The sequence below is a fragment of the Saccopteryx leptura genome, chromosome 1, assembly GCF_036850995.1.
Source record: "Saccopteryx leptura isolate mSacLep1 chromosome 1, mSacLep1_pri_phased_curated, whole genome shotgun sequence".
In the NCBI taxonomy this organism is placed as follows: domain Eukaryota; kingdom Metazoa; phylum Chordata; class Mammalia; order Chiroptera; family Emballonuridae; genus Saccopteryx; species Saccopteryx leptura.
In genome coordinates this window covers 151653229-151676414 of record NC_089503.1, presented here as the reverse complement: position 1 = coordinate 151676414, position 23186 = coordinate 151653229, and the positions used below count along the sequence as shown (strand labels likewise).

The following is a 23186-nucleotide window of genomic DNA, read 5'->3' as shown; positions in this document are numbered from 1 at the left end:
ACCCCCAAGGAGCGGCGCACACCCGCGCTAGCGGCCGCCCTCCCGCTACCCTACACCCTGGGAGACCGCCCACCGCACACCGCAGAGACCCCCGTCTAGATTTAAAGCGCGGCTGCGCTCGGCTCCTGACGTCCATTGAATCGCGCGGCGGCCGGCGGCGAGCGCGGGGCTGCGCCGGGATCGCTGCGCTCTCCGCCGCCCGCCTCTGCGCCCGCCCGGGCCACCGCCGCTCCTCGCCCCGCGCCTGCCCCACGATGAGCCGCTCCCGGCACCAGCCCGGCGGGCTCTGCCTCTTGCTGCTGCTGCTTTGCCAGTTCATGGAGGACCGCAGCGCCCAGGGTAAGGGACGCGGGATGCGCGGGGGCTCGGCCCGGGCGGGGGCTGGTACTTTTCCATCGTCCCCACTGGGTCTGCTCAGAGCGATGTGGCTCCCCGAAGATGATCGGACCAACTTAGCGGCTCCGGGATGCAGAGCAGTGGGGGACTGGAGGCAGTGACACTTTGGGAGCCGAGTTTGGAGCGCGGTTATCCTTAAAAAGGAAAGGGAGTAAGCCGGCGTGCCTCTCAGTACTTAGGGTTAGATGCTGCAAGTTCTGGACATAATGAGAGTAGATGTTATCTCGTGGGCTTGGTTCTGAAGAAGGGGACAAGCATCAGTAGCCAGGCGATTTCAGCCGATCCGTCTGCAGTTTAATCTTTTTTCCTTCCACACCTTTTGGGTACTTTGTAAAAGGAAAAGTGACTAAAATTGGCGTGCGGGAGATACTGAAATTTCTTCTGTGGCAGGGAGACGTGGTTTCAGAAACTTTGCCCAAACTTGGAAATATGGGTGCTGGAAATTTTAGAGGGAAGTAGCTTTCTGCCCAGTGAATGCTCCTTCCAACCCCCTCCCCCGAATCCTGGGGGGGGGAGGGTCCAAATTATTACTCCAGAGTGTTTTGAGTAGTTTACAATTTTTTCCTTTTGATTCCCTCCTCTGATTGTTAACTTTCTGTGGAACAGTAAGGAGCCCACAACTGATTTAAACTGAGATAAATTGAAAGCAAATTTCTAAAGGTTTTTTTTTTTTTTTTTCCAAATAGGTTTGTTTATTTCGGTTCGTCTTTGAGCAGATTTGAAAAGAAATAAGAATAGCAGCCTATGGCCCAATTATTGTTAAAGTTGCATGGATGATTCATGAGAAGTCTGCCCGACTCAAATCCGAACGTTCAAGGCGGGGGTGGCGGGTGGGGGGGGGAGTCACTTGCAGAGATTTCTTGGTAGGTATGAGATAGGTATGTGTTACCAGAAAATGGTAGGGAGCCTCTCCACTTTTGCCCTCACCCCTTTCTCCAGACGGATGTGTGACTGCCCTCGCTTTCGCGTTCGCATTGTGAGTGGGTTGCAAAGCCCCGCCGTCTGCCCCGCACTGTCGCCCGCCATCGGGGCGCGGCGCGGCCGGGCGCCGGGAACGTGGGCGCCGCGCGGAGCAGCCCTGGCAGATTTCGAAAGACCGCGGTGGCCGCGGGCGTCCCCTGGGCCTGGCGGATTGCAAAACGGGCCCGTCGGGCGGGCTGCGCCCCGAGGCCGGGCAGGAACCGGCTGCCTTGTTGCTTTCATTTTTCACAAGTGCCTTGCGCTTGGTGTGCTCCTGCGTGCCGGGACTGTCCTCGGTCCCTCGCTCTTTCTCTGCCTTTCTTAACCCCTGTCACAAATAATATCCACGCCGCCTACGTGAAAGCGACATGTAACAACATCCGTCGCGTCCTGTTTTTGTCAAGTTCTTTAATGGGCTCTTCGAGTCGCTGCAGGTTATGAAATGGGACAAATAAAAGCAAACAGTCTAGTAAAAAAGTCAGCGCAGGCTGCACGTGTTGTGTCTGGATCACTGGTAACTGACATGGATACGGCGGGGGCGGGGGCGCCTGGCCTCTGGGTCTCGCCCACCCCCCACTGCCCACCTCTCTCTTCAATCTGGGTTTCCCCTCTCTACACCACCATCCTCTGCCTTCATGTGTTTCATCCTGGTGTCCTCGCTCCCGTGTGCCCCTCCACGCTGCGCCCTCGCCATCCCTCGGCTCCGGGCTCCTCCCGGGGCCTGCTCGCCGCCCCCACCCTCGCCCCGCCGCGCTCACCCACCTCCCACCCGTCTCCTTGCAGCTGGGAATTGCTGGCTCCGCCAAGCCAAAAACGGCCGTTGCCAGGTCCTCTACAAGACGGAGCTGAGCAAGGAGGAATGCTGCAGCACCGGCCGCCTGAGCACCTCGTGGACCGAGGAGGACGTCAATGACAACACGCTCTTCAAGTGGATGATTTTTAACGGGGGCGCCCCCAACTGCATCCCCTGTAAAGGTGGGCCTCCCCTTCCCGGAGGTCGGAGGTACAGGCAGGCCCGCAGTAGAGGGCATCTTCCCCTTGGTCTCCCCGCCACCCAGCTTGGCGCCTGGGTCCCCTTCTTGTCCCCGAGCCCCGGGAAGCCCTGGGGTGGAGTCTTGCCTATTACACACTTTACGCAAAACAAGGTCGGCAGAGGTTCCCGCAGTGCTTAGCCAAGAGTGGCGGTGAAGCCAGCACCCCGGGCTCTTGGAGAGAGATCTGGATATGAGAAGAGGCCCACTGTCATTCCCTCCCGACCCTACCCCCTCCTCAACTTCCAGCAGAAAGGGGCCGCTCAGGCGCTAACTGCGCAATTGCTCAAGCGCCCCCCGCCCGGTTCCCCCGCCCCCGCAGTCGTCCTGCTGACCCGCATCCAGCCTGGCCCTGGTGTAATCCTTGCCTCCTTCCAACTGGTAGAAACGTGCGAGAACGTTGATTGTGGACCTGGGAAAAAATGCCGGATGAACAAGAAAAACAAACCCCGTTGCGTCTGCGCCCCAGACTGCTCCAACATCACATGGAAGGGCCCGGTCTGTGGACTGGACGGGAAAACCTACCGCAGCGAGTGTGCGCTCCTCAAGGCCAGGTGTAAAGAGCAGCCCGAGCTGGAAGTCCAGTACCAGGGCAAATGTAAAAGTAGGTAGACCCACCGGCAGGCCCCAGGGGATGGGTAGTCCACAGGAAGGGCCTAATAATGATAGTAATGGAACCAAATGAAATAACCTTTCCTAATTTCGAAAGACTCCTTAAGAACCAATCTCCGAGTCATTGATTTTCCCTCGAAAACCACAACGCTCCCCAACTGCTTTTTGAAATCTGGACTCTTCTATTTCCTGATTTCCCTGATAGTATCAAATTCTCACTCCCTGGTGACCAGAAGAGACTTAGTAATATGTGTGTTTTCCTCTTTGTTCCAGAGACCTGTCGGGATGTATTCTGTCCAGGCAGCTCCACGTGTGTGGTGGACCAGACCAATAATGCCTACTGTGTGACGTGTAACCGAATTTGCCCGGAACCCACCTCCTCGGAGCAGTATCTCTGTGGGAATGATGGAGTGACCTACTCAAGTGCCTGTCACCTGCGGAAGGCTACCTGCCTACTGGGCAGATCCATAGGATTAGCCTACGAGGGAAAGTGTATCAGTAGGTATTCCAGAGGGAGGAACCAAAAGAGAAAATAGGAGAAAAAAGGCTAGTCCAGTGTTAAAACTGTGGGGCTAACTGATAAAGAAGCCCAAAGCCTCCCCTAGGGTGGTAGAGCCGCCCCAAAGAGAGAAATGGCACTCCCCAGGGACCCGAGCATCCCTCAAGGGAGCCACTGCCTTCTGAAGTGTTGGATAAGATGCCCGAAGGGAACAGGAAACAGTTTTCTGTCTTAAAACTGTCTTAAAACTCACTCAATTTTACACGTTCCTTTAAGTGCTAGACTTGCTAGAAACAAGAAATAATTACTTAACAGTTCTTGAAATCTGTCATTAGATTCTGATAATGGATGGAATTCTTTCTTTTCTTTTTTCTTTTCTTTTCCCTCCCTCCCTCCCTCCCTCCCTTCCTTCCTTTTTTTTTTTTTTTTTTCAAAGATCCCACTATGGGAAATCATCAAATATATCTTTAACTCAAAGATACTGTGAAATCCTGGTCAAAAAATTTTTACTATTTTCATGCACAAATATAGTATATAGGACACAGTGGAGGGGTGTGTGTGTGTGTGTGTGTGTGTGTGTGTGTGTGAATTTTATTATCAAGCGATTTGCGTAGTATCTCCATTGCCCCCATTAGTGAATAATCAGATGGAAGTTACGCGTTTCTATTTCCTGACAGGGGAGTAGTGGGGGCAACAGGGGAAGAAGGAATCAGTTTACTGATCACAGGTTTATTATATCCCAGAAGCAAAGTCCTGTGAAGATATCCAGTGCACTGGTGGAAAAAAGTGTTTGTGGGACTTCAAGGCGGGTCGAGGCCGGTGCTCCCTGTGCGATGAGCTATGCCCCGAGAGCAAGTCCGAGGAGCCCGTCTGTGCCAGTGACAACGCCACCTATGCCAGTGAGTGTGCCATGAAGGAGGCCGCCTGCTCCTCAGGGGCGCTGCTGGAAGTGAAGCACTCCGGGTCTTGCAACTGTAAGTGCCATTTTAAACTTGCTACACATTCATACTCTCCCGGGCCAGCCCCTTGGGAAGGGGGACAGCGAAAAAAACGCACGAAAGCCTCCCCTTGACCAGCCTGTTGCTGTTTAAGTTAGGTGGTAGCTGCTAAATTTCACCAGCCGTTCCAGTGAGCTGCCGAAGGGTTCCCCGGAATGTGTCCTTGGCTTTCCAACCTTGTCCAATGAGCAGCAAATGGGGGTTGCCTCTAAACACCTGCCTATTTGCAGCCAGTTGCCCCTAATTCTTCTGCTTTCATCATAGTGAGTTTTGCTGTTTGCTTTATTAACACTTACATCTAAACTAACTGCTTCAAAAGTTGTGTTTTGTTTTGTTTTTTTTCCTTTTTCAAAGACAGCTTTATATTATCACACATGGGCGGCTGCTTTCACAGTTGCCTCTACTAACTCTGGAAAATAAGGACCCAAAGCAGTTACACCTAGAACACAAGAGCGCTTTTTATCTGATTTCAGGAATCTGCCCGTAAAACCTGAGCCATTGATTCTTCAGAACTTGCTGCAGTTTTTGACTTCATAGATTATGGTTTTTTTAAAGTTTTTTTTTTTAAACTTATTGCATAACAGCAGATGCCAAAAAACAAAAACAAAAACCAAAAAACCAAAAACAAAAGCATCTCACTGCAAGTCACATAAAAATGCAACGCTGTAATGCGGCTGTATCAGAGGGCTTTGACAACATACACTGAGCTGCTTCCGCGCTGTTGTTGTTCGTATTTAAACAACAGCTCCCCTGTATTCCCCCATCTAGCCATTTCGGAAGACACCGAGGAAGAGGAGGAAGATGAAGACCAGGACTACAGCTTTCCTATATCCTCTATTCTAGAGTGGTAAATCCTCCACCAGTGTTCAGTGTTGACATAGCCTTGGAACAAAAAAAAAAAAAAAAAAAAGAAAGAAAGAAAGAAAAAAGAAAAAAAATGGAAAGGGGGGAAAAAAAGAAAAAATATATTGTCCATACTGTAAATAAGTGTATGCTTATTTATTTGGGGGGAAAACTCTACATAAAGGACCTTTGTCCTGAAGCTCTCTCCCAGGCCACCTTGTGTTACTCATTGGATGCGGAGAGGCAGTCATTGTGAGGTCCACTGGATGAGGCCCATAATTGAGACTTGTAGACATTTATTTATACTGTGTCATGTTTTATAATTTATACATAAAAAAAATGTTTGGTTGACTGTACACCTTGTTTTGTTTTGTTTTGTTTTTTTTGAAGAAATTTATTCGTGAAAGGAAGAGCAGTTGTTATTTATTGTGAGGTCTCTTGCTTGTAAAGTAAAAGCTTTCTTTTTTTTTCTTTTTTTCCCTTGTACACCATGTAAGTCCATTCCTTATTCACACCCTCCCGTTGCCCTTTGCTTCGCCGTCGTTAGACTCTTTTCCACTTTAACAGACTTGCATGTCAAGATTGTCATGTTTATTTATTGGGTTCTCTGCTGTCTCTGCTGTCACGTATGTGATCCCTCGGGTTTTGTTTACAAGGAACCTTGACTGACCAAAAGGCATTGTAACTGGCTGACGTGGAAGGTACAGGGGATCCATCTTGGAGGAAACGCCTACTTCAGTTCCCTGGTGGTGATGGAGACAGGTGTGAGGCAGAGGCGATGGCAGTGTGAGGCTTCAAATAATGTACCTTTAGGATGTCACAGATGCACAGAGATTGCGTGGTGGTGTCGGGAGACTGAAGGAAGGGGAGGCTCCACCTGTTGTTAGGTGTTCCCTGTAAGCTGGTCCGCTGTACCTTCTAACCTAGTTCCTTTCCAACCGGTGTGTCCCTAAAAGTTCAGAGCTTTTTATCAGTTCAAGTTTCTTGCTTTTCATAATACTTTTTTCTGATGCAATTTTATATTTTCAAACATGGCAAGTTAAAAATATAAATTCATTTAAATATATAGTTTTGTACTTTTCTACCATGTAAATGTGCAATGTATATAAAAGTTATAATGTGTATTTGTAAATAAATGATGAGTGAAAAAATAAAAAAAATTTTAAAAAGCCAATAGTCTCCCATCTTTGGTTTGATGATGTCGAAGACATTGTCTGGGCTTTGGGGTCAAGATGTATACGATACATTTGCTAATAGGGACATCTCTGACTTTAAGTGGCCAGGAGATGAGATCATCCAAAGAAAGGTGAATTACAGATCACCTCCGTGGTGCTGGAAAGAAAAAGGGATAGGAGATCCAGCAACCCCTTGGTAAGAATAAATGTGGTTTGTCCCCACCATGTGCCGAGCCTCACGTTTCCTCCTTATAAACGCCATCTTAATGGTGCTTGTTGCAAGCTAATCACAGCCAGAGGCAACCTTTATCTTATCTAAATAAAGTTGACCTTAGATCCTTAAAATACAGCCTGAAAATCAGCTCAGCACTGGCAGAAATCAGAGGGTCAGCTGCAGATAGGTTTTCTAGTGTTGGAATGATAGGGACTGGTGAGCAGACAGTGGGGGCGGATTTCCACAATGGGGCCATGTGTGTTGGGGAATAAAGAGGGACACTCAGGGGAAAAGGAGTCAGTATTTTGCAGGTAACAGACAAGCTGAGCCACACTGTTAGAACCTCAGAATGGCTTTCGGGGCATCAGTGGTCCCTGTGATCCACTGTACTAACAACTAAACACAAGCTTCCCAAATCTGGAGCGCTGCTGATTCTTTGACCAAGAGTACTAAAAACATCTGAAGTACGGGATGTGGAGAAGTGAGGGTTGGAGCTGGTAAGGAAAGCAAATAACGGTCAATATTGTCCACATTGCTAAACAGTAACTATTAAAAATGACTGTCGGTCTGATTTCAAAAGAATAAAAAGGGTTTTTTTCTTTCATTAAAAAAAAATGATGACGTTGACAGGAGAAGATGGTTGGCTCTCCACTGTGGTCACCGAATGAGAAGTTTGGAGACACGGATCTCCTGGGTAGCCAGAGACTATAATGATTAGGAGCCTGTGGGGTTTTGTTTGCCTGCAGCTAGGGTTCCCAGAGGAAAGAAGGGGAGGCACAGAAGACAGACCAGCAGCCATTAACCGAGAGGACGATGGCAGTGAGGGTCTTAGTGGTGCCCAGGAGCTCCTGGCTGCCACTGGGGATGGGCTCCTGGGGAAGGCAAGACAGCTGGCAGATCCGGTTTCCTAGCCCTTCCTGGAGTCGATTCCTTCCTCCGTCCTGGGATGCTACAGACACTCAAAAGCTGCCATTGACAATGAGAGCAAACACGTCAGATTGAACAGGCACCGTAGTGTGTCTTGGCAGGAGAGGGGGATAACATCAACAGCTTCCCTTTAAAATAACATTCAGATGATTTAAAAATGTTATTTCGTATTGGTTGGCATCCACCATGCCTCACAAGCAAAAAAAAAAAAAAAAATCTCATTTTTCTTCTTGACGTTTCCTACTTTTCCAGTAATCCTGGATTAGGCTAATTAGTATATTTTAAAAAATAAGAGTCTTTTAAAATCCCAATTACATTAATGTCATTAGGCTATTGTTAGAATTTCAGCTAAGACTCAAAAAAGCCATTTACGTAGGCATATAATATAATTAATAGAAACCATTCTAGTGACTAGTTTTAATTAGAATGACTACATCTTAATTATTAGGAATTGCAAAATGTCAAGGGCTAATGAAAACTATCAGAAGTCTAATTTTCATCAGATGTCCACTTAAGGTTTTTGTGTGCTACATGGTTTATGGCTCCTAGAATATGGCAAAAATAAAATTTGGTGTAATGGGACTTATTCTCAACCATGACAGCTAAAGGCAGTAGCTGACCCTACTGGCTCTGTACCCTCATGGGGAAAACACTGTATAGTGATAAAATTGAAATACTATTCAGAGATCAAAGTATTTATCCATGTCAAGTTTACTAACATTGATTATTGTAGTGTGGTCATGTCAGAGACTATTCCTTTATGTAGGAAATACACATTGAAGCGTTTAGGGGAAGATGGCCAAAATGTATACAGCTTCCTCTGAAATAAGTTAGAAAGGAAAAATACAGCTTTATATATATAGTTTTTTCCCCACATGGATTTAGAGGGAGAGCACCCGAATGTTAAAAGAAGCAGAGTGAAATGTAACAGGTGAATTTGAATAAAAGGTATATGGGATATTTTTTAATACTGTATTGTTGCAACTTTTTCGTAAACTTAAAAATACACCCACATAAAAAGTTCAACATTTTTTAAAAGTCATTCTCACGAAGGACAGGCGCACGGTAGACTGGCCCATTCTCTGGGACAGCAAGTGAAACATCAGCGTCATTTTAAAAAACAGGTGGAAAGACCAAAAGAATCTGGGAGATAATTCCAGTGACGTCACAAAGGCAACTTAAAGAATCAAAATTGCCAATGAGAGTTCCTGACACTTAAACCATACCCAAACTGAGAAACAGCCTTTTTTTTCTGTAATCATCTTGAAATTTAGAGTGGTGAGTAGCTTTGCTAAAGCACTCCAAACACACAAACACACACACACACACACACACACACACACACACACTTCTCCCCACTGCTTGCTATATATTATTTAGACAAGTAATTTAACCTCTCTGTACCTGTTTCTTGTTGTATATAATCAGAATAATGAGCATCTCCCTCATAACAATGCTGTGAAAATTAAATAAGATGTGTGAAGTGCTTAGGTCAGTGCCTGGCACATATAAAAAAAGTCAGTAAATAAGTGTCTTCTAGGATTATAATAATTGTTATTAACTAAAGAAAAAATAGGTGAAATTGTGGCTCATCCACCAAACTCTACCTTGAAAATGGACTGAAGGAGGCAAGGCACCAACCATGGCCAGAAACAGAATCATGAAGAACTTTTTAATGGAGTGTACAGCTCAAAATGACAACTTTCGGTACACATTTCCCAGGGAGATTTAGAAAAACATTCACTCGCCCACCAACACTTCCAAAGTCACACAAGATGCCTTTTGCCCTCTTATTCACACACCCAACACAATCTCTGGTAGTAAACTAAATTAAATCAACCTTCTTTAATGTTGACATGCTTTCCCACATGAAGATGACAAACTCCTAGAGATCATAAGAAACTACTTCCAAACTACCCAAAATCCTAATGTAAATTATACAATGGCTGGAAGTAAAATTAAGGATATATCATAGCATCAATAAACTTGTTTATCAAAGAGCATTTTTCAAAACCTGGGTCCTAATTTGTTTTCCCCATTCCACTTTCCATTCAGATCAGCATACAGTCATCCTGCGGCCAAAAGCTGTCATGTAAATAGAGTCCAGGCATGCCTGCCCTGTGTGTTCAGCAGACCTGCCTGGACATGTCCAAAGCCCAGCTTCTGCTTAGCTGGAATCCCCCTATGAGTACTGGACGGTCCCTGGGCTTTGCCCTCCTTGGACCTCAGATATCTTGGCTGGTGCCATCAAGATTCCTGTGGCCGAGTCCTTCAGACACTTCAAAACATATTCTCTGGATTACACCAAATGTAGCCTTGGCAGAGATGGAATTCGTCATTCTTCTATTTTAAGAATATGGCCCGGGAACCAACTGGCATTGTTGGGAGCCGGACACACTCCCACCCAAGGTCTCTTGTAGCCATTTGCTAAGGACTCAGGTCACCAGCTAAAGAGTGAGCATAATTTTTTCTCAAGAATTTGGGGGCAAGCAAGACATTAGGAACAAAGTTACAACCCTGGTGAGAAAGAGGCAGGGGGCTCTATATCTGATCTAGTTCCAAGAAGAGATCTTGATAGGTCTCTTATCTTTTCCAACACCAAAAAAAAAAAAAAAAAAAAAAGAAAGAAAGAAATTGGAAGGAGGATGATTTTATGATCATGATGAATCCCTTAAACAGTGGTGTCAGTGAATAACCAAGAAGAAGGCCAGTCACTACAGTTTCTTGAGATTGCTGTGGGCTGGCCCCATGACAGTGCATACCAGAGAGATTGGATTACTCAAAAGGCTAGCAATACTTGGAACTCCTAAGGTAGAGTTTTTGTGGCATCAGTGCCCCAGGAGAAGTTATCAACATAGACTTAGGGCAATAGGTTCACTGAGTATGCGGAAACCAGGACCTGGTCAATAAAATCCCCAAGTATAAATGGTATCAGTCAAGGTGTAGTGCCTGGACCAGCAGCATCTGCGTTACCTGGGAACTTGTTGGAAATATACGTTCTCAAACACTACCCCAGAACCTCTGAACCAAAATCACTGAGGGTGCCTGACCAGGCGGTGGCGCAGTGGATAGAGTGTCGGACTGGGATGTGGAAGGACACAGGTTCGAGACCTCGAGGTCTCCAGCTTGAGCGCAAGCTCATCTGGCTTGAGCAAAAAGCTCGCCAGCTTGTGTTCAGGGTCGCTGGCTCGAGCAAGAGGTTACTGGGTCTGCTGAAGCCCCCCAGTCAAGGCACATATGAGAAAGCAATCAATGAACAACTAAGGTGTCGCAACGAGAAACTGATAATTGATGCTTCTCATCTCTCTCCGTTCCTGTCTGTCTGTCCCTATCTATCCCTCTCTCTGACTCTCTCTCTGTTCCTATAAAAATTAATTAATTAATTAAAAAAATTTAAAAAAAAAACAAAATCACTGAGGGTAGGTGTTGATCAAATAAGTTTGTAAATATGATATATACGTTTGCTCGCTTATAGTTTGCATTGAGTGTGGGGGACAGGCTGTAAGCAGACAGGGTCGTTATAGCCTAAGGCAGGGGTCCCCAAACTTTTTACACAGGGGGCCAGTTCACTGTCCCTCAGACCGTTGGAGAGCCGGACTATAAAAAAAACTATGAACAAATTCCTATGCACACTGCACATATCTTATTTTAAAGTAAAAAAACAAAACGGGAACAAATACAATATTTAAAATAAAGAACAAGTAAATTTAAATCAACAAACTGACCAATATTTCAATGGGAACTATGCTCCTCTCACTGACCATCAATGAAAGAGGTACCCTTCCAGAAGTGCGGCGGGGGCCGGATAAATGGCCTAAGGGGGCCGCATGTGGCCCGCAGGCCGTAGTTTGGGGACCCTTGGCCTAAGACTTAGTTTTAAGACTAAGCCTTTCCCACCCTGGGGTGGTGCACTCTTATGAGGAATCCCATAATGCCTCAGATAAGTGACTTTGTATCAGAGACTTCTTTGTTTATATATTGGATTAAAGGTTTTGATTTTTTACACTATAAAATGGGGCAGAGGAGCCTATGCTAGAGGAGAGCAGAGAAAGGCCACGTGGAGGAGAGGAGAAGCAGCCAAGATGGCGTAGTGTTGAGGGAGAAGCCAGTTTGTGTAGAGTTTGTGCAGAGAGAAGGAGATGGGGAACAGAAGTGAATAAGGCTTGTGAGGTAGAAATCTTTGATTCTAGGAAACTCGGATAAGTCAGTGGCTTTGGGAGCCCTGAATGGAAAGGGAAGTGTTTCCCACTGTGTGTATTTCTCCTCTGCCAGGTCTGAGATAGGATTAAAGCTAATGGCCCACCAGTTCTTGGCTCTGTTGTTTCATTACCGTCTGTCCGAATCCAATGCAAACCTGCATGGGCCAGGTGGCTGTGAATGGTGGCCGTGGCTACTGGCTTTACAGTAGGGTCCAAAAATCTTCTTTTAACAAGCACTCCAGGTAATTCTTACACATGCTAAAGTTAGAGGCCTACTGCCCTAGAATCAGCTCAAGCTCTGACTGAGGCTTGTACCTGATGTTACAAGGGCAACCAGAATACCCACGCGTGAGTCTTGGGTCAAGCTCCATGGGGTCATGTTCAGCCCTGTTCCCCCAGCCTGACCTGCCCAGGATTTTTTTTTTTTTTTTCATTTTTTTCTGAAGCTGGAAACGGGGAGAGACAGTCAGACAGACTCCCGCATGCGCCCAACCGGGATCCACCCGGCACGCCCACCAGGGGCGACGCTCTGCCCACCAGGGGGCGATGCTCTGCCCATCCTGGGCGTCTCCATATTGCGACCAGAGCCACTCTAGCGCCTGAGGCAGAGGCCACAGAGCCATCCCCAGCGCCCGGGCCATCTTTGCTCCAATGGAGCCTTGGCTGCGGGAGGGGAAGAGAGAGACAGAGAGGAAAGCGCGGCGGAAGGGTGGAGAAGCAAATGGGCGCTTCTCCTGTGTGCCCTGGCCGGGAATCGAACCCGGGTCCTCCGCACGCTAGGCCGACGCTCTACCGCTGAGCCAACTGGCCAGGGCCCCAGGATTTTTTAATCTGACCTCTGCTGCAGGAATGGACTCATAGTAGTAAAGGCACTGGGCCATAGACATCACAAAGCACCACATTCCTAAGAATGTTCTCATCTCTGTTATATTCAGGGAGATCTTTCCAAAGAGACAGAAGCTGGGCTGGCTCCCACCTCCTTCAGCCATATGTATTGAGTACTGTAAGGCCAGGATCCACGCAACCATCACAGCCGCCTGGCCCATGCAGGTTCGCATTGGATTCGGACAGTCGGTAATGAAACAACGGAGCCAAAAACTGGTGGGCCATCATCTTTAATCCTAGCTTGCAACCGGCGGGCAAGTAAAAACACACACTGGGCTCCAAAACCCACTCACATTCAGTGCTCACAAAGCTACTGGCTAATCCAAGTTTCCTAGTGTAAAACCAGTGGTCACGGCTACCATTACAGCAGCCTGGCCCATTGTAAAGCCAGGAGCCACAGCCAGGGCCACCATTACAGCCGCCCGGCCCATGTAGGTTCGCATTGGATTCGGACAGTCGGTAAAGAAACAACGGAGCCAAAAGCTGATGGGCCATAGTCTTTAATCCTAGCTTACACCCGGCGGGCAAGCAAAAACATACAGTGGGCTCCAAAACCCACTCACATTCAGTGCTCACAAAGCTACTGACTTATCCGAGTTTCCTAGAATCAAAGGTTTCTAGCTCACCAGCCTTATTCTCCTCAGTTCCCCATCTCCTTCCTTATCCCAGATACAAACTCTGCACAAACTGGCATCTCACTCAGCACTCCGCCATCTTGGCTGCTTCTCCTGGCCACATGGCCTCTTTCTGCTCTCTGCTCTGCTCCCTCTGCTCTCTCATGCTAATCATCCCAGGAACCAAGAGAGCAAGCTCCCATTCTGCCCCTATTTTATAGTGTAGAAATCCAAACCTTTAATCCAATATACAAAATAGGGAAGTCTCTAATACAAAGTCACTTCTCTGAGGCATGATTGGATTGTACCATCCCACATCAAAAAGGGTGGGAAAGGCTTAGTCCTAAAACCAAGCCCCAGGCTACAAGAATCCTGCCTGCCCACAGCCTGCCCCCAACACACATTAATATCACCTGGGTGACGACCTCTACGTGGGCAGTGCCATCTTTAACAAAGTGAGCATAATATATTTTATCTGCCCAATGCCTAGAATCAAAGGTTTCTAGCTCACCAGCCTTATTCACCTCTGTTCCCCATCTCCTTCCTTCTCTCTGCACAAACTCTGCACAAACTGGCTTTTCCCTCAGCACTCCACCATCTTGGCTGCTTCTCCTGGCCTCCTCCACTTGGCCTTTCTCCACTCTCCACTCCAATGCTAATCTCAGGAACCAAGAGAGAGCAAGCTCCTAGTCTGCCCCACTTTATAGTGTAGAAATCAAAACCCTTAATCCAATATACAAACAAGGAAGTCTCTGATACAAAGTCACTTATCTGAGGCATAATGGGATTCCTCATAAGAGTGCACCACCCTATATTATGTAACTGTCAAGGGTGTGGGGAAAAGCTTAGTCTTAAAACTAAGCCTTAGGCTATAATGACCGGCCTGCTTACAGCCTTTCCCCCACACTCAATGCAAACTATAAGCAAGTAAACATATATATTATATTTACAAATTTATTTGACCAACAAGTACTAAATTTCTCAAGAAGAGACTTGAATTTTGAATGAAGAGTAGTAACATTCCAGCTCTGGCCCTCCCTTGAGATGACACTTGGTCCACTTCCCTTCCCAGGACAACGCCTACAACGTCTAAGACCTGCATTGTCTTCTAAAGTCACACTCCAGCTCTGTCCTCGGGGCAGGGAGCCAACGCTGCACTCATCTGGCCCACCTCTTCCAAGAACAGGGAGAGCTGAGCCACCAGATGCAGTAGCCGTGCAAGCTCGAAGCAGTTGTAAGTGACATCCTCCTAGGATGCGCCCAGATGCAACAGCGTCTCCAGGTCCGTCGCCTGAACCCAGGGTGGAAGGGCCACTCCCTTGATTGTCTGCCTTTCTCCCCCTTCTGGCCCCATATCATCTCCAACCTCAATGATTCTCTCACCTGGACCTTGTTTCTGTAAATCCCTGCCCATTGATTTCCCCACACCCTTTGGGCAAAATCCGCATGTTAGGTCTGTGAAATCCACCTTGTCCACGCCCACACCTATGTTGTTGAGCAAGGATAGAATCCAAAGAACGTACCAGCCGACCTCCCTACACAAGCATGAGTGTAATCTCAGCTGGCTCTTGAACCTCCCGAGCAGTATTAGGTACATATCTTTCTTTCCGTTCCTCTCCCTGGCCCTTCCAAACCCTCACCACTCTGGTCAGGCAGCTGACCCCCTCCTTTCCCCCCACATGCTGTGAACTGAATCTCCTCTGCTGAACCAGGAAGCAGCTGACAGCAGGGAAGTGTGGCCTCAGCCTCCTCCACGGCTGGCCTTCACCATGAGTTTTCCCAGTTCCCTGCCATTCCCAGTGGCCTCCCCACTGATCACGGAGTATCTTATGTTCAACGCTGTGTTTTTCACCGCACTCCCTTCCGTCTCCTCCAGAGACTCCACGGGTAGCAGCTTCCCCCCACCCCTTGTTGTTCATTTCTCCCTCTAGTGTATTTGGATAACTCAAGCCTATGCTTCACTTAAAAAAAAAAAAGTGTAAATAAGGTCCTATAAAATTGAAGGAATATAATTAATAAAGTTTTTCTAACTCAGACACACACACACACACACACACACACACGCATCAACCTTGAATAGCCCATAATTTTTTTTTTTTAAAGCGTTCTTGTGACTGTCTAAACACAGCCTGTGGGGGAATCTCCTCTCTGACTCTTCCACCACACCTTGCCTCATCTCTCAACGCTCTGCACTTTGGACTTCTCTCCTTAGTCATCTGAAGAGGTTTGACAAAGCTTTACCAATGACTCTCAAGCCCCTGATACAATGGACATCATCCCGTCCTTATCTAACAGACCTCTCTTTGATCTGTGCTCTGTGGACCAGACTCCGGTGACGTCCTCTGGCTCCTGCATCCTCTCATCTCACCAAGCTTATGTGCTTTCCTCGTGACTCGTGTCTTCTTGCCTGCAGAGCAAGGATCAAAAGACTCTATAGCTGATCTGTAGTTTGAGTACACAAACCTATAAAATAATTTTAAATTAGTTGATAATATTTAAAACGTAGGAAATTCCACAAACAAAAAAGGAAACTGGATTTCTACCATCTCATGAAAAATCTGAAAACCAGAGATCACTAGGTCTTTAAAAGCATTCTTGTGCCTGACCAGGTGGTGGCGCAGTGGATAGAGCGTCGGACTGGGATGCGGAAGACCGAGGTTCGAGACCCTGAGGTTGCCAGTTTTGAATGCGGGCTCATCTGGTTTGAGCAAAAGCTCACCAGCTTGAGTCCAAGGTCGCTGGCTCGAGCAAGGGGTTACTCGGTCTGCTGAAGGCCCGCGGTCAAGGTACATATGAGAAAGCAATCAATGAACAACTAAGGTGTCGCAACGAAAAACTAATGATTGATGCTTCTCATCTCTCTTCGTTCCTGTCTGTCTGTCCCTGTCTATCCCTCTCTCTGACTCTCTCTCTGTCTCTGTAAAAAAAAAAAAAAAAAAGCATTCTTGTGAGTCCGCTGGACACTGTCACGGGAGCAGAGCGGACGGGGCAACAGGCCCTTTTAGATGGGGTATGTCTTCCTAGCCCACGGCATCTACCATACCTCCCGCTGCCTCCACCTTCTACGTGTCACTGGTCTGCATCATCTGACTGCCTTCTGCCCAGTCTTCCGTGTCATTCCCAGCAGTCCGTGTCCTCATGGTTTCCACTACAATTCATACACTACTGACTGCAGACCTCTGTGACCAGCCCTGACAGTTCACGGAGCTTCGGAGCATAGTTTCTCCTCTAGCATGATGAAATTGCACCTCTACATAAACCGCACAGCCTACTGCCCTGACAAGGGGTACCCCTCACTCTGCTTGTTTCCTCAGATAGGTTTCTTCCAAATCAGAATCTTATAGGAGTCTATGCAATTGGTGAGGCTAAGTCCCCGGCCATGGAAGCTGGGGGAGCACAGGATTCAGTTCTAAACTGGGAAGGAGAATTTAGCATGGAGAAAAACAAAGTCGAGAAGATGTCCCCAAGGTCTTGGCAGCCACAATGACAGCTAGTAAAGACTCCTAGAGAATCCAACAAAGGTAGGCATAAAGCTGCTAAAACTAGAACCATAAGTGGCTGCAGCCAGAGGGCCAGGGTACAATTCCTCCCCAGCTAGCTTCGGGAGTATCTTCTCAGAAGCACTCAACAACCGGAGCCGTTCACAATCTATCACCAGTCAAACGTCCCATCCAGTTAGACAGCAGCTTCTAAACACTCCACATGGTCCTAACACAACCCAAGAAACATGGCGAGGGCAGAGAAATAGAGAAGGGAAAGGGGTCACAAGCAAACAGAGAGGAAATTTCCCAAATAACAAACAAACAGCAGTGAGCATTTGGCGGAGTGTTTTCCAGGAAAGGTTGCTGACCTCCTGCATCTCGTGGACCATGCAGGAGCACTGAGCAGACAAAGCATCGTGGAGTCTGAACCCAACCTCAAGCAAAGGCTGGTGGAAAACCAGTGATTCTCTGACAGCACCAGAAACCTTAATATGGGCAAGTCAACTCCTTAGGGCTAATGACAGGCACAGAGATCTGGAAGACAAAAAAAAAGGGGGGGACCAGATCAAGATAAACAATTTTCTTCACCCATATCAAGGGGCAACTGGAATGAATATAGACTAATGTAGATTTTGAAAGGTGTTTTGCCCCTGGTCGGGTAGGTCAGCTGGTTAGAGTGTCATCCTGATGCACCAAGCTTGCCTTTGAAACCCGGTCAGGGCACATTCAACAATCAACCAATGAATGCATGAGTAAGTGGAATAACAAATTAATGTTTCTCTCACTCTCCTCTCTCTCTCTCTCTCTCACTCTCTCTCTCTCTCTCAAATCAATCAATAATTTTTTTAAATCTTTGTCTTTGATAGTTTATCTATTTAAAATTTTCCTGAAGTGATTTGCATTTTAAAGGCTAAAATTAAACCAGCAAAACCCATAAGTGCCATTCATTTATATTTTATGACAATAGTTTTGGGATCAGATGTTACTTTTTTTTTTAATTATATACATGATCTCAGCATTAAATTAATGCAAAGCTTTAACAATTCATTGGGAGGAACATACAAACAAGTTTCTATCAATATTTAATAAATCAACATAAAATTCAGAATTTGTCAAAGAACTATTGCACCTTTAAAACTTTGTCAAACTGTCCAGAGTAGTCAGAGGTATAGAGGCAGAAAGATTCGTGGTTGCCGGGGCTCGGGGACTGGGGGAGAGATGGGAGGTGACTGCTCACGGGTACAGGATTTTCTTCTGAGAAGATGAATATGTCCTAAAATTGATTGTGGTGATGAGTGCACAACCCTGTAAATACATATATAAACACTATTGGATTGCAGACTTTGAATGGATGAATTGACCTGACCAGTGGTGATATAGTGGGTAGAGCATCAACCCAAATGCTGAGGTTACCAGTTCAAAACCTGAGGTCACCAGCTTGAGCCTGAGGTTGCTGGCAGGGTCGCTGTCTTAGTTTGGGCCCAGTGTCAGTGGTCCGAACCCCAGTCAAGGCACCTATGAGAAGCAATCATGGTACAACTAAGTGGAGCAACAAGTTGATGTTTCTCTCCTTTCCTTCCTCTTTCTCCCTCTCTCTCTCTCATTCAAAAAAAATATGAAAATATTAATAAAAATAAATGGATGAATTGAACTGTGTAAATTTTATCTCAGTTTATTTTATCTCAAAAATGGTTAATTTTTTAAAATTATCCAGTTAATTTAAATAGAAGTATTTCATGGTTTCATTTAATTTCAAAACTGTTTTAGTTTTACAACAATTGATGTATAAAAGACATTGCTACTCTCTAACACATTCTAGTTGTGTACCCGTATTTACCTAAATTTCTATACCCTTAAATACCAGTTTTGATGTTGGTAGCAACAAACCCAGCACTGAAAGTATAGCCCTAGAAAATTTAGTCATTTTAGCTTCAGGAGAAAAAAAATGAAAATTTTTCATGAATTTTTTTAACCAGTTTTATTAGTATAGCAACTACATGATTATCAAAGAGATAATTGGGGGAAAAGTCAGGATTTTATGGAAAAATAAAAAGACTTAATTTACCAATGTACATTTCTTTTAACATTACTAAGAAAATTCTCAGAAGAGGAAAATGACAAAAATCCCAGTCTTATCATATACTACTTTTGTACTAAACGCATTTCACATATATAATTAAAAGAACAAACACAAAATTCATATGAAAACTTGACCAAAAGTGGGAGAATAATTTTGGTCCCACCTGTCTATTAACACATTTGAACAGTCTTAAGGAAATTAATTATATTATCACATGTTTTTATTGGTGTGCTGCCAACTTCTGTCATCAGAGAAGTTAATTTTTTCCCTTTTTAGTGTAACATGATGCTAGAGAAGAGAATTGTTAGTATGTATAGAACAGTTTAATCTGTAGTAATATGTTATATTTACTTGTTATGCTTCATCTAAGAAATGAAAAGAGTGCAGCTTCTTTTGGCAAAAATACTTTTATACACTCATGGTTTCTGATGAGAGGAATTTGTTTCTTCTCTGAGAAAAATGTTCATGGACATAAGAAATATGCTTCATTTTCTACTCAGAAACTGAGTAGAGCCTGACCTGTGGTGGCGCAGTGGGTAAAGCGTCGACCTGGAATGCTGAGGTCGCCGGTTCAAAACCCTGGGCTTGCCTGGTCATGGCACATATGGGAGTTGATGCTTCCTGCTCCTCTCTCCCCCTTCTCTCTCTCTCTCACTCACTCTCTCTCCTCTCTAAAAATTAATAAAAGAAAAATTAAAAAAAAATGAGTAGAACATTAAGTCCTACTATCTAAATGCCTATATTCTTTAACTAATTGTCATTACTTTTCACATATTATGATTTTAAAGTTGCAGCTTTCACTTTCAGGGTGTGGAGGAAGGAAAGAGTTGACTCTGTCTTTTCTCCTTAATAGGATCATTCATGATCTCCTCCAACCTTACTCACCTCTTCTTCCTTATGGCTGGATGTGCACCTTTTTTAAAAATTATTTTCCTTCAGATTTTAATTTGATAATTCAATCACTTGGGGGAGGGAAACTTGAGAATTTATGCAAGCACTTTGCTGTTTACTAATTACGTATCTCAAGATCTAATATGCAACATACCATGGCAATGGTGCACATGTATGTATATGGATGAGTAGGTTGATGTAGAGAGAGGATAGACAGATTAGAGGGGGGATAGACAGATAGATGACAGAATAGGTAGATAAATGATAGATAGATAGATAGATAGATAGATAGATAGATAGATAGAGCTATCCAGAGGGAATCCTTCCTTTAACCTCAGTCCACAGAGTTCTCCTGTAACCACCCAAAGCTAGCTGGGGCCCAGACAGACAAGGCCACGAATAGTTTACCTGCCAGGAAAACACTTGCATTTGCTCCATCATGGGATCTGATCTACACACAGGATGCTAATGCACATAGAGCTGAGTCTGCTGATTGCTCAGTGTGCGCTCCACTCCCTGTTCATTCTCCATCATTCCGTCTCTGCTCTGTGCCCGGGAAGGCTGGGCATCTCAGGCCCCACCCGGCTGATTTCCCTCTAGGATTGGCCAGGCCCCTGAGAAGAGAACTGGGGGTAGGAGGAGAGAAGTGGCAAGTATTTATTTTCTGCTCCCTCCCTATCTCAGCTCCCCTTCTCTGGCAGGAGCTGCTCTTCCTTCCAGAACCATCCAGGAATAGCAGGACAATCTTACCTTGTAACCATTCACAGCTCCCCTTGAGCGCCAAAAACTCCATTTCTCCTCTTCCTGGTCCTTCCTCCTGTAGGGACAGTCAGGGCTTCTTTGTTGATGGAGATGCCTCACGTCCCTTGTGTACTCCCTACCCGCTCACACCCACACACTGTGAACAGTCCTGTTATGAGGTGGGTACCCACAAATTGTCTGGGGTGAAGTCTCTCTCTGCCAAGAACCCTGTCTAACACAGAAGCCATTTAGATTTCCTACCGAGCCCTGATGTGTGGTTGCTCAGTCCTTAATTCACACAGGGAAGGGGAGGGAGAAAACACCCAGGAACAGACTAGGTTCTCTCTCTTACTCAATACACCTAAATGCATGCATTTATTTTTGCACCTCATTCAGCGAGTGCAGTGGTTTCATGCTGTCAGTCGGGGGACAGGCAGCAAAGACAGGCAGCTTCCACGGAAGGCCCGGGAGGAGGGTAGGCAGTCTGTTCTGTTTCCCTCTGTTGAGACTTGTCCCCAGGACCATGACTCCAATCTGCTTGAAAGCACGTTTTCAATTGTGTTTCTGACAATGAGTCTGCTATAAGCACTCTTTTATTTCCTTGCACGCTGAGGAGAAAAGTCTAGACTCGGAATCTGCTGCATTTTTGAATTAACAAGGGAGCTTAGTCCATCTATATAATGGAGAAGTTAATAAGACCTGGAAGATCCTAGCCAATGTGTTAGTTATTACAAGTAGGTAAATAAATTCAAGGTCCTAAGACAACCTATTTATTGTTTTCAGTGAGTACATGAGGTTTTGTATAATAAATATTTAAAGACGTTGTTTCTTGTAGTAAGCACACTAAAACATGCTTGGAGATGAGCAAAACCTTAAGTTGATAGGTTACAATTATTAACCAGATAACCTTTACATTTAGAGGATGCGTATCATAGAAGACTTCCTTATAAATCTTAACAGACAGCTATGAGGAATGGCTGTGCATAAAAGAGACAAAATTCTTGCACATTTAAAGTAGAAGAGTTTTGCTTCTCCTCCTATCCTAGACGGAGAATTTTTTGTTATGTCCTGTTCTTAAAACTTTTTAAGGACTTAAAAATAAAAATTAAAAAAGCATGTTTGTTTGATCTGAATGGGAAATGGGTACACATACTATAAAATGCCAAGAGAAGAAGAGGATATCTAAAGAAAACCATGTTTCCCATCATTATGCCCGAGTCACCAAACTCCCCTTCTCTGAAGTGACTGATGTGACCAGTTCCCTATATATAATATTTTTCAGAGATGTTCAGTGCATGAATAAGCACTGTATTTTTATTTTGTTTTATTTTGTTATTTCATAAATGATGCCATGCTAGAAGTTCTATTGTGCAGTTTGCTCTGTCCATTTTTTGTATGTTTTATTTTTACTTATTGATTTCAATGAGAAAAGAGAGGAGAGAGAGAGAGGAACATCAAGCTGTTCCTTTATGTCCCCTGATCGAGAATCGAACCCACAACCTCTGCACTTTGGGACAATGCTCTTAATCAACCAAGCTATCTAGCCAGGCATTTTTGAGATCTTAAAGATTTTTCCACATCATTATGAAGTTGGCTCATTTTTAGAGCTCCTTTATTTTGCATTTATTAAAAGTCTTAACTTTTATTTATTGATTGCTATTAGAGAAAGAGGAAGAAAGAGAAAGAGGGAGATATACACACAAACTTTTTTAAAATATCATTGAATTTATCATAGTTTTCAGGAATGTCAAAATATATGAGTTCAAAGGAGTGCTTGTACTGGAAAAGAAATTAAGAAGCTAGCCTAGAGGGGAACAAGTCCAAAATCAGTTGAATTTAATTTTAAAACTCGCTAATTAAAATTATGCTGTTTCATACCTATAAGTACAAAGGTATGTAGTTGGCTTTGCTAAGGATGACAACATGAATAGAACATATTCTCCATCCTACAAAAATTCTAATTTTTGGATGAAACTTTGGATGGCTTGGTTGATTGGAGCACCATCTGGATACACAGAGGTTGTGTGTTTGATCTCCAGTCAGGGCACATGGAGGAACAGATTGATGTTTGTGTCTCTTTCTCTCTCCTCTCTTTCCCTCTCTCTCAAATCAATAAATATATATTTTTTAATTCTAATATCACCTGATCTGTGGTAGCACAATAGATAAAGCATCCACCTAGAATGCTGAGGTTGTTGGTTCACAATCCCGGGCTTGCTGGGCAAGGAACACACGAGAAGCAACTAAATGAGATGATGCTTGCTGCTTCTCCCATCCCTCTTACTTTCTCTCTCTCTCCTTTCTCTAAAACTCAATAAATAACATCTAAAATAAATAAATAATAAATAATTCTAATCTACTTGGGAGATAGACATGATTCTAAGTAACTTTTCTCTAAGTTCTATTGTAAAGAGTGTAGAATGTGGGTTACAGGCACAGCGGATTCAGAAAACCATGTAGAATGAATTTTGCGGCTAAAGCACGAAGCATATGGTTGTAAGGGCACCATGGTAGCATGGGCTAGAAAGTCAAGTCACAGTCACATTGTTGTAAGATAGGCTGATGAACTGGTATTTGTCCTGGAAGTACAAGGCAGCCACTGAAGTTTTTCAATTGCATTCAACCAATATCTATAACAC

General features: G+C 45.0%; 1 protein-coding gene across 3 annotated transcripts; it reads left to right on the top strand.

The window, feature by feature from the left end:
- The first annotated feature begins 100 nt into the window (after nt 1-100).
- On the top strand, nt 101-5440 carry FST (follistatin). Of its 3 annotated transcripts, none has more exons than XM_066377793.1 (6): nt 101-339; nt 2140-2331; nt 2773-2991; nt 3273-3497; nt 4245-4472; nt 5265-5440. In XM_066377793.1, the coding sequence occupies exons 1-6, from the start codon at nt 255-257 to the stop codon at nt 5345-5347; spliced, it is 1032 nt and encodes a 343-aa protein (XP_066233890.1). In that variant the 5' UTR covers nt 101-254; the 3' UTR covers nt 5348-5440. The 3 variants fall into 3 exon arrangements, with proteins under 3 accessions (XP_066233890.1, XP_066233903.1, XP_066233896.1); XM_066377806.1 differs by having other exon boundaries at nt 4242-4472; XM_066377799.1 differs by having other exon boundaries at nt 4242-4472; nt 4970-5440.
- Nucleotides 5441-23186: the final 17746 nt, after the last annotated feature.